At 37.3% G+C, this 12,047-nt stretch overlaps 1 protein-coding gene across 9 annotated transcripts in view; it reads right to left on the bottom strand.

Moving 5' to 3' along the window:
• The window catches only part of CACNA2D1 (calcium voltage-gated channel auxiliary subunit alpha2delta 1), a 433,456-nt gene that overhangs the window by 227,221 nt on the left and 194,188 nt on the right, over nucleotides 1-12,047 (bottom strand). For all 9 annotated transcript variants that reach the window (XR_012623660.1, XM_074827917.1, XM_074827916.1 and 6 more), the window contains exon 4: nucleotides 11,786-11,845. Coding sequence is in view for 8 of the 9 variants with exons in the window: in XM_074827917.1 (XP_074684018.1) it covers nucleotides 11,786-11,845 (60 nt within the window). In the remaining variant the exon portion in view is untranslated. The remainder of the gene's footprint in view (nucleotides 1-11,785; nucleotides 11,846-12,047) is intronic.

Below are 12,047 nucleotides of genomic sequence, written 5' to 3' on the forward strand. Positions count from 1 at the left end.
TACCACTTTCTTCACATCATTTCAGTAACTTTGAGTAGAAAAGTACATAAACACACACACACATATTGTGACTTAGAGCCTCCTAGATATCACCAAGAGAAGTCACAAGACCTATGCCACTTGGTCCAGCAGTCAAGTCCACAGATTTGTTTTATTCAAAAGTACAGATTTATAGATGTAAGCTTTAGAAATGTAGTCCAGTTCCAATCTCGAACTTACTTATTAGAGAATTGCCTCAGGGAGACAGATTTAAAACTCCACCCCCTTCTGTGCATGAAATATACACTAACAAGAATGGGTGAAGCACAAGAAAACATACAGATTCGAGATTGCTTCTGCTACCATAGGATTACTTCACCTACAAAAGCCTTTCATAGTAGTCAGGCTGGATGAAGTGCTGAATGAGCTATGGCTTTATATGAGACAAAGAGAAAGACTGGAAGTGTTTGGAATGAAATATCCTATGTCCTGTGCTCCCCTATGGTAAGGAATATAATCTCTTTCCAAGTTAACTGTCAGCAGAAGAAATGGAAACAACCAACACCTGTGATTAACAAATGTATTGATAATATTTTTGAAAAGACTTCAGTCTTATTCCAGCCTATGTTTTTTTCTGCTGGTATCCCTCACCAAAAGAAAAAAAGCATCTTGCCATAGCACAAAATACCTGCATATACTAGTAAAGTAAAACTAAAATGTTTTATCTGAAAGGTGGGGAAGTGCTATGGCAAGGCTATGTACTTTCTCAATGAGTATTTCAGACTACTTCAAGTCTAGAAGTCATTTACACTACTACGCCCATAGCAAATTAGATGAAATTAAACTTGCCTAATATGAAGATCATTCAGTCTGGTAGAAAACTTCTGCTTGAAGTCTTCTTTCACTTTTTAGGTGGAAGAAAATCACACACAAAGCATAAAAAGTTTTAGCAGGAGAAAACACCAGAATTTTGTGCAAGCACAGAATAATATCACTAAAGCCAAGATCCTTAGTTTTACTTTTCCCATGTGTAACTCTTAAGAAATGCAAAACTGAAGTTCCTCTCTTGAGTAGTGGAAATGCCCAAAGGACTAAGCAGACAATCCTACCTGAATGAATTATTCATGAGGGATTATTCATCCATTTTTAAAAGCAAAGATCTGTTCTGGATTAGCATGGTCATATTTATATTTGTTCATATTTTCAAGACAGTTACAATACACAGTGCTTCAGTGCAGTATAATTTGGGACTACCAAATGGGAAAATGAAAATAGAATTACAGTGTTTTCCATAAGCACATATATTACAGGAAGTCATAGAGTTGGCCTAGAGCTCACAAGACTTGCTAAATCCTCATTTCTCTCCAATGAGACCTAGAGTTATTTGTGTATTTATTTATACAGTTCTGATTTGCTCATAGCTGATAGCAAAAATGAACTGCAGAAAAGTAAACAAATGCTTAACAGCCCACATTTCTAGTCAAATTAGGTAGAATTTTTTAATGTTTCTTTGCATCAAGTAGAAGAATGTTAGCATATTGCTCATTTTAAGGAGTCTCTCTGCTCTGTGTTACACAAATCTCTTGCTTTGTGGCATGCCTACAGAAATATCTGCCACTACTTGAATCACACATCATCATTTTCAGGACATAAAAGAGTCACAATTTCACCTTTGTTTAAATTCTAATGAGATTTATACTCAGGGGATGGAAGGGTGAGAATTCCCAAGTCCCTTGAGCAAAATGCAGCTCTTAATAGGATTGTCTAGTACTCCCAGAGCATTTTAAAGTCTATACAAAATAAAAGTCGCATTAAAATTTCTATTTTATTTCAACTGCAAAATAACACAGACACCAAACATTTCCTGTTTTCAACTACCGCACAAGTCACTGTTCTTGGAACATCACTTCTTGGTAGTATACATGTTTGGAAAATGACATAATTTTTTATTTACTTAATCCATTAGGTTTTGTCTCTCTTTTTTTTTTTTTTTTTTTTTCCCCCATGGTATTTCATGACATCTCTGAGGCCTACAAACTTTTAAATACATAAACCTCCCAGCTTCCATGTTAGCTCCTTTTTCTCTTACCAAAGATGAGTTGTGATGAAGACAAGATGAATTTTCATTTAGTATCTTACAGGAATCCTAATGGCAAAAGAACAAGGCAAGCCATCAAGGCCTGCATGACTCCTGTGGTTTTGTCATTTGAAAAAATAGAAGTAAATGGATTGAAGAAAACCACAAATATCTCTACCTCCAAAAATCCAACCCACTTATCTCAGAATTTCAGAAAGGCTCTATTTTTAATATGAAATAATATGTGTAGTCCTAAACCCATATCTATATATTCCCAGTATTTGCCCCTTTTGACAGGAAATATTTCAAAAATATTTTGGGTCTAATTTGCTTTAAAAAAAAAAACTCTAAAGTTTGCTATTATGAATGGCATTCCTTCTCTGAAGTAAGAATCAAAACTTTGTCATTTCTGAATTTGTCAGTATTTTACGTCTGCCTCCATTATGAAAAGCTATATTTGAATGTTACCATCTTACTCCATTGATTAACTTCCATGCATATCAGGTTTTTTTCTTTTAATTAAAAAAAAGATCTTCTCTCCTCCTATTAGTAATTCAAAACCAGCAGAGTTAAGTAGGTTCCTTTTTTCAAAACACTGGTGCATTTGTTAAATTCAATGTAAAAAAGGGTCAGGGTAACATGAACGTGATGGGTAATGGGAGAAATGTGTTTGCCTAGAAGATGATGGAAACAGAGGAACCTGGGTAGATCCTAGTTTTACTGGCAAAAATGAATCATGCAGAAAGATACTGCTAGTTTTGAACTGAAAATATTTGGTGAAGAAGCTTACAGACAAAATAAACAGCATCTCTGAAGTCAATTTATAATTGATTTTATTGATTCACCAAAGGTAGTAAAGAAATGCTAAGAATTACTTATCAGAGATTTACGTCAGCAACTGAATTTGAAGGTGAACGGTAAAATTAAAAAACTAGTTAGCTTCATCTGTGTTACAAATTCAATGAACTCTCAGAAAATAGGCACAACAGCAGCCTGCAGAAAGCTCTTCTTGACATATCATACTTCTCTATTATAAACTAAAGAACCTACAGGGTGTTAATAAATTAAGTGCAATAGTACATCTTTTAACAAGATGTTTGTTCAGAAAGCACATTAAAGACTCATTCAAAATAAGGCGATAATGCATATGTATGGTGTATTAATAATGAGAAATCACACCTTTCTTTTTTTCTTTCCCAGCTCCTTTCCTCCACTCCTTTTTCAGAAGCTGCACATTTTTATATGAGCTGCCTCATCAATAAGTAAAAAGAGTATTAGATGTCTTTTAACATATTTGATTTTTCAGATAAAATGGAATGCTTGAAAGATTCAACAATGATTGAAGATGTTTTTTCGCTTTACTCTAAAAGCTTTTTTGGCACGTTCCCTACCAGGGAAGCATTTCCCTGCCCAGTTGACATCCTTGCAATGATTTATATTATAAAGTTATACTCCTATACTCGATGTAAACATATTAAGAGAGGATAAATAATCAAAATCTGAAGACCAAAAGACATAGCAGAAAATCTAGCTCCTTTATAGTTATACATTTAAAATCCCTGCTTATATATAATCTTGATTCTGATTGTAAAGCTACTGTTTGCCATCTTCTTTATCAACTTCCTAATTGGTTTAAATTTCCTAAAGTGTGAAAAAAAAAAAAATCAAGGATTACAAATGTGTACAAATGATGAATTACATTAACACTTATATTGGGGTTATCCTTATACAGGATCACATTAGATCTTACGTAACAGAACAAAAGCATGGAAGAGGTCACCTATGGCAACCCAGATTTTAGATGAAGACAATGATTTCTAGGCTCAGAGACTCACTTGAAAGAGTCTACAAAGTTATAAAACCCCAGGCAAGCTAGCAAGAGGCATTACCTCTAAAAAGTTTTCTAATGAGCTGGATTTTTTTTTTTTCCCTTTAAGACATATTTCTTATAGCTAGTGCCTCCTAGAAATTTGTAAACCAGACGGCATTGCTGAGACATTGTGAAAATAAGAATATGAGCATTAGGGAAGGATGCTGGGGACAGACAAGTGGACAGTGGGATCCTGTTCACGGTAGGGAATGCCAGACAAATTCTGCACTCATCTGGTGAAGAAGAATACGTCACATGTCTCCAAACAGGCTTCAGCATGGGCATGTTCACAGTGAATTTCTACATTAAGATGAATCTCTTCTTACTAATTACAGAGATCCTAGGAAAGTGAGAGTGATTCAAATGCTGTACTGCTGTATCTCCTGTCTTGTTTTGAAAAAGCACTATGAAAAAACTTGCAGAAATGCCTGTCCCTGCAATACTCACAGTGCATTTTTATGAATCAAAAAGGTATAAATGATTTGACAAGCATCAAACATCAGAACAACCCCTAAAACCACCCAATTTCAGTAAATAGGATTCATTCTTATTTCCTCACCTTCCTACCACTCCCAGTGCACACACAGAGCTCTGTCTCCTGAGTAGAAATATGTCAAAGTGCAAACTATCAATGACAGAAAAAAGGTGATTTCATTCCTTTCAGTGACATATGGCACATTTAATTTAAATTATACACAAATGAAAGCTATATGGCACAGAAGAGAAGGTGGCACACAGCCCTTCAGAGAATAAAATATTATCCTCCCTAAAACCTTGACCATCTGCCTGCCAATTTAAATCAATTATTTGGCATATTTTTTCCAAATCACATAGGCTTTAGAAGGCCTTATCCAAAATGAATCAAAATCAATGGAAGATTTATTTCACTGGGTTTTAGATCAGAGCATTGTGTGAAGATACAGACAGCTTTGACACTTTGCCTGTGTTGTTAAAACTTCCACGAAATTATGAAGTATATATGACTTCACTGGAAAGGATCCCACACCTACTTTGCACCTGTGTGACCGGTTCCCTGTACCCCAGGAGTGGAGCCAAATCTAAACAGTATCATTTCCCATAGAAGCTCTTTGCACCCAAGAGGACTATCAGAGATAAAAAGCCGTAAGAGAGCTGTATCCTCTCTCTGATGATCTGAGAAAAAGTATTCTAGTTTATTTTCTTCACAGAGTTTTTCCCTCTTTCAAACAACAACATATGATTACTAAGCTGCTTCTTTAAAATAAAGCAGTATGGAAGCTGAAAGTTTGGTGTTTTGTTTGTTTGTTTTCCAGTTGAGGCTTTTAAGATGCAATATTTTAGTGTTGTGACATCCAAAATAAATTACAGACAGTCCTGAAAATCTTCAATCTGCAAGACACATCAAGCACAGAGAGATGTCTCTGCTCTTGCAGGTCACAGATCAGCTTCTGTGTTGTGTCCTGGCTTCAGCTGGGATAGAGTTAGTTTTCTTCCTAGTAGCTGGTATAGTGCTATGCTTTGGATTTAGGATGAGAATAATGTTAATAACAGACTGATGTTTACACTAAGTCAAGGACTTTTCAGCTTCTCATGCTGCCCTGCCAGGGGAGGCTGGGGGCAGGGGGTGCACAAGAAGCTGGGAGGATGCACAGCCAGGACAGCTGACACAAACTGGCTGAAGGGATAGTCCATACCATATGACATCATGCTCAGGTTTTGCTTTGTTTTGGGTTTTTTTAATCTCTTTTTTATCTTCTGTGGTGGTTTGACCTTGGCTAAATGCCAGGTACCCACCAAGTCGCTCTATCACTTCCCCCCCCTTCCCCTTTTTTTCTCAATAGGGCAAAGAAGGGAAAGAAAATAAGATAGGAAAACAAAACAACCCTTGTGGGTAAAACAACAGCAGTTTTAATATAAGCAAAGCGAAGCAAAGGTCCGCACGCGGAAGCAAAAAAAGAAAACAGATTTATTCTCTACTTCCCATTAACAGGCGATGTCGGGCCTTCTCAGGAAGCAGGGCTCTGATATGCGTAGCGGTTGCCTCGGAGGACCAAGGGTGACCCCACCCCCTTCCTCCTTTCTCCCAGCTTTATACTGAGCAGACGTCATATGGTATGGAATATCCCTTTGGTCAGTTCGGGTCAGCTGTCCTGGTTGTGTCCCCTCCCAAGATCTTGCCCACCCCGTCCCACTGTGGGGGGGGAAATGTCAGAAAGAGCCTTGGTGCTGTGTAAGCACTACTCAGCAGTAGCCACAACACCAGTGTGCTATCAACACCCTGCCAGCTCCCAGCATAAAACACAGCACCATGAGGGCTGCTACAGGGGAAAACCAATTCTGGCTCAGCCAGACCCGATACATCTTCTTTATTTGTTTCGTCTCAGTTATCCTTTTTATCTTCCATTTCTTTGCTGAGCACCTTTTCACTACAGTTTTATGCAGCCAATATTTGTACTAGAAAAAAAAAAAAAAAAACGTAATTCCGAAGTAATATTTCCATGACCTTTTTTCTTTAAAGACCAGTTAGTACATAAGCACCAGCCTACACATTATCATCACAGCAAAGGCTGCCTCAGAAATATCAGGATTCAGAAAATTATCATTTACACAGAACATAAAATGACACCATTTGTTAAAAAAGATAAGGCATATAGAAAGGATTTTATATGTGGCATTTTAATGTGATAATTAATTTCTAAAAGTCTGAGTTTCAGTCTTCATATAAATAAGTGGATGCTAATAGGCCATCCATAAAGACTCCCCTTGTTAAAATACAAATGAGATATCCCTTATGTTTATACATGTGTAAGTACAATTAATATTGCAACCCAACTGGAAACAAAATTACTTTAGTTAACCAACCATTGCAAGGCAATCAAATGTGGTATCAAACGTAATTGTAGAAGATCCATTTGGGGAATAACAGCAATTATTTCATACAGAATACTTCCCTCCTTCCAATTCACGAACAACTTTTTTTCATGCATCTCTATGCCAGAAAAACAAAAAAAAAAATCACGAGTGTCAAAACTACCCCCCTTTCACTCTGCAGCAAACAAGAAAATTCAAACTGACAAGGCTGTTTCATTTAGAAATATTGGTTTGTGTCTCTAATTTGTAACTGCATTAATCTAAAAACATTTAAGTAGGTTTTATTTCTCCAGCTGTACATGCAGCTAGGGAATTGGGCACTATTGATGGAGTAGGAAGCAGAGAATGGCATTTCTTTAATTTGCCTGAAGCTAAGCGCTTTGGATTTGCTTTCAGAAACTTCACAAATACTCTCTACAGACTTAATAGTTTTTTTAACAGGTAACTATTATTACATATAGATGTAAACTGCAGTCCAGATATTTTAACTGACTTTGTGCTTAATTGGGAAACAACATCTGTTACAATCCAATATTAATGATTTTTTTTTGTTTTTTACTCAGAAGACATTTGGTATTCTTAATCATTATTCTTAATTAATACTCTTTTGAATAATTTTACACTTTTTAGTAAATTAATTAGTAACTTTTTTAAAAAAATTATCAATGCAAAATACTGAAATCCTTTATGATCTTTACTTCTCTTGGCTAAAAACTACTGGAAAATAGGTAAGATACATGCTCTTGTTTTAGATTTCTATTTTTGCTCTTCAGACATTCAATATACACCTAACAGGCATTCATTTATTAATAAAAAGAAAATATATAGCCCCCAGTGTCAATCTGTGTATTTAGAAAGCTATGCAACATGACAGAAGGACAGGAATATGAAAATACTTTATCTAACGCCAGATATTCGATGTTCAGTAAGTTGTTGGGTCACAGCTTCCCAGGTTCAAATTAATACTGATCCGAGATTTCTATGTTCATGGTTATTTTTGGTTTTGGCAAACATGAACGGGTTATTGCAAATAAAACCAAAATAAAATTTAAAAATTCTTAAACTTTGGTAAAGATTCCTTTAACTATTGATCCTGGCAAGATTCTGGAGCAGATCTTCCTGGAAACTATGCTAAGGCACATGGAGGACAGGGATGTGATTTGAGACAGCCAGCATGGCTTTACAAATGGCAAATAGCGCCTGGCAAATTTGGTAGCCTTCTATGATGGGGTTATGACATCAGTGGAGAAGGGAAGAGCAACTGATGTCATCTACCTGGACTTGTGCAAAGCATTTGATACTGTCCCACACAATGTCTCCAAAATGGAGACATGTGGATTTCACGAGTGGACCACTCAGTCAAAAAGGAATTGGCTGGATGGCTGCACTCAAAAAGTTGTGGTCAATGGCTCGATGTCTAGGTAAAGACCAGTGACGAGTGGTGTCCCTCAGGGGTCTGTATTGGGACCAGTATTATTCAGCATGGGGACATGGGCAGTGGGATTGAGTGCACCCTCAGCAAGTTTGTGGATGACACCAGGCTGAGTGGTGTGGTTGATACTCTAGAGGTAAGGAATGCCACCCAGAGGGACCGTGACAGGTTTGAGAGGTGGGTCCATGCAAACTTCATGAAGTTCATCAAGGCACCTGGGTAGGTCAGTCTCAAAAATGGATACACACTGGGCAATGAGTGCATTGAGAGCAGCTCTGTGGAGAAGGACTTGGGGTATTGAAGGATGAAAAACTGAATATGAGACAGTAATACACACTTGCAGCCCATAAAGCTAACTGTATCCTGGGCTGTCAAGAGAAGTGTGGCCAGCAGGTCAAGGGAGGTGATTCTTCCCCTCTACTCTGCTCTTGTGTCCAGCTCTGGGGTCCCCAACATAAGAAGGACACGGACCTGCTTGAGCGGGTCCAGAGGAGGCCACAAAGATGATCAGGGGGCTGAAGCACCTCCCTATGAGGACAAGCTGAGAGAGTTGGGGTTGTTCAGCCTGGAAAAGAGAGGGCTCTGGGAAGACCTTATAGCAGCCTTCCAGTACTTAAAGGGTTTACAGGAAAGGTGGGGAGGGACCCTGTGTCAGGGAGTGTAGTGACAGGATGAGGGGTAACAGTTTTAAACTGAAAGAGAGTAGATTTAGATTAAATATAAAGAAGAAATTCTTTACTGTGAGGGTGGTGAGGCACTGGCACAGGTTGCCCAGAGAAGCTGTGGCTGCCCCCTCCCTGGAAGTGTTCAAGGCCAGGTTGGACGGGGCTTTGAGCAACCTGCTCTAGTGGAAGGTGTCCCTGCCCATGGCTGGGGGGTTGGAACTAAATAATCTTTAAGGCCTTTCCAACCCAAACCACTCTATGATTCTATGATTTATCAAAAAGTCAAAACTTAAATTTTTACTTGTTTATCTTTGCTTATCTTGAAGTAGCTGGAATATAATATACCATAGTACTAGAAATACTGGAAGAAATTCTACTCTCATTCAATTACAAATAGTAGGGGAAAGGGATTTTAGTAGTTGTGCATTTGTGCTTTTATCAATGCTTTAGTCCCAACTTCTTTTCTAAAAGGCAAGCAAATTCTCTCCTTTAGACAATTCTGAGAGTCTTTACGTTAAATTTTTAGCTGAAATAACAAAAATGAGGCTGTGGGACCAAATCTGGGTCTTGAAAGATTTTTCCCTGTACTAGCTAATTTCAAAAGAACGTATATGAGGATGCTGAATTTTTATTATACTACAACATTAACCTACAAATGAAATCTTTAAAAATCTTTAATGCTTACATGCTTCTTTTGCTGCAAACTGTGCAATATTCATAGTTTCAATAAGGTATTAGAACAGGCACTCTGTTCTTTTGATTGACACATCCCTTGTAGCTCTGTATAGAGCTTGGTATTATGGCCAGCCCTCTTTGCCCTTCCTGTTTTGGATTTGTTCCACTGAGATCAGCCCATACATACTTCCCCAGAAGGAATGTTTGTGATATTTTCTCCTTAAAACTCCACTGGGTATTATTCGGCTGCAATCTGACTGTCATGGACATTGCTGATTGTGGGCTCATTAGAAGCAGAAATAGATTGTCCCAAAGAGCTTCTTTCTACAGTGACTCATGTGCAATGCCACTGAAAGGGCTTTCATCACCCAAAACCAAATCCCAGACAAGAAATAGACCATGTACAGCATGATGCAGACCATTCATAATGCTATCAGAAGTACTTTAAGAGACCATATCCACAGAAAGTTTTATGGTATATCTTCTATTTTCAATCACAGCCATTAGGAGAATGAATCTTCCAGTGAAAATTAAGTTTATCAGAAAGATCCATGGGCAAACTAATTTGAGCAGGCATTTTCTAAAAAGTAGGCCAGAAGAGAGGAAAGATTACTGCTGGCAAAAATGGAACAAATTAAATTATAAGAGGCTTAATACATTTATTTGAAATTTAATTGCATAACCTAATGTCAAGGTTATTATATGGTGCACGCTGTTCTCATCCAAATTCAAAACAGTAAAGCACAAGCTCGGTTTGCAGTTACTTTATTATAAATCCAACTGTATTTTTTAATTTTATTCTGACCACAGTCTTTGACTAAGCCACAACATTAATATAAGATCACATTTCAAAATTACTTTGAGATCTCTCCTTGGCAATGAATTCTGATAAGACCAGAAGCCTCTCTGGTGTGACTGACTTCTACTGCAAGTAAAGGGCAAAAAAAAACCCAAAAGCTGAGATGGTATGGTTGATGTGATGCCAGTGTGTACAGTAAAAAGCAAAATTATTAGAAAGAGCATCTGACCGTATTCAGACTGCTCTGCACTGAGTCCATCAAACGTGCAGGTTTTGTTTTCTATTCAAAGCAGAGACAGATTAGCAGAAAAGGTCGTTGTAGCATACTCATTATTGCATACCTATGGAATATGCATTCTGTGTGTTACCATGTATCAGAAGCTATGCCTGTGCAGAGAGCACACTTCAAAGCATTCAGACTGTGTCCAGACCCTCTTTGCACTCCTAAAAGCCAGTCTCCCTAATCCGAATTATTTGGCCTGACCTTAGGGGTATTTTTTGCCTGTTTGTTTGCAGATCTCCAAGTGTCTGAGGAGCACTGGATCAGAAAGGATATTACATAAAATCCTTGTGCACTTAACTGTGTGCCACTATGATTCTAGTGGATGTGCAAACACAGTCTAGGTTTGTAGCAGCACCACATAAAAGCCCCATTTGCTTTTATTTCTGAAGGAACAGGCAATGAAGGCATAATAAATGACTTAGACACCTAGTACGGAGCTGTAGCCTAAAATTAACAGGCTTATAACAATGCAGTACAATACTAATTTGACTTGATCGGTAATCAAGAACTAATGTATAATTTACAATCATCTCACTTGTTTTTCAGTAAAGTCTGAAATGATTGAAGAAGATAGTTTAGTGTTTGTCCAGGTTAGGGCCTCTTTCAGTAGTACTAAAATATTGAAGAGCAGAGATGCAGTTATTAAAGTAGGGAACGGGATTCTAAAAAAAAAAGTCTATGACTCCCAATATAGACAGTCATGTAGATAACCAAATCCTTCTGTATTAAGCTTTTTCCTGGTTTGTTTTTGTTTGGTTTTTTTTTCCACCACATAAGCAAAAAACAACTTGAAAAAAATATTTTCTATGATTCTGTGTTTCAGTGCTTGGAGTAGCACACTTTTAACTGTCAGTAACCATCACTCAGATGTCTTCTCTGTAATCATTCCTTGTATGTCAAAACAGACGTCTTGTGAACACCTCAGCGCTACATCCCTGGGTCTGCAAAGCTCCCTATGAGCTTCTGAAGTGAAAAGTCCATTTTATTCTCTACACACCCAGACCAAGACTCCATTTACTGAATAAAATAAAATGCCCATTCATAGTCAATGACTCCTTCTGTGGTGATATATAAACAACATGTTTGTAAGACTATAGTTAAAGTTTCAAAGAGAAAAAATCCAAGAAGATTAAAAGGAGAAAAACTGAAACTTACCCCAAACTCATCCCTCCACTGATGTGATGCTTGGTTCTTCTCTGCTTCTTTAGCGAGGCGCTGAAGACCAAAGAGAGAGAGGACATACATTTTAGTCTTTACTGATTCTTCTCATAGCAAAGTCATTCTTTTTTAATTTCCTCATATACAGGTTTTCTCTATATAACTTTATATATACCTATGCTTTTTTGCACTTACTTGAAAATTATGTATATATGAGTAAAGATGCACCATCTCATTTCAAAAATGTTTTCTGTATTAT

The sequence above is a fragment of the Strix aluco genome, chromosome 5 (assembly GCF_031877795.1).
Source record: "Strix aluco isolate bStrAlu1 chromosome 5, bStrAlu1.hap1, whole genome shotgun sequence".
NCBI lineage: Eukaryota > Metazoa > Chordata > Aves > Strigiformes > Strigidae > Strix > Strix aluco.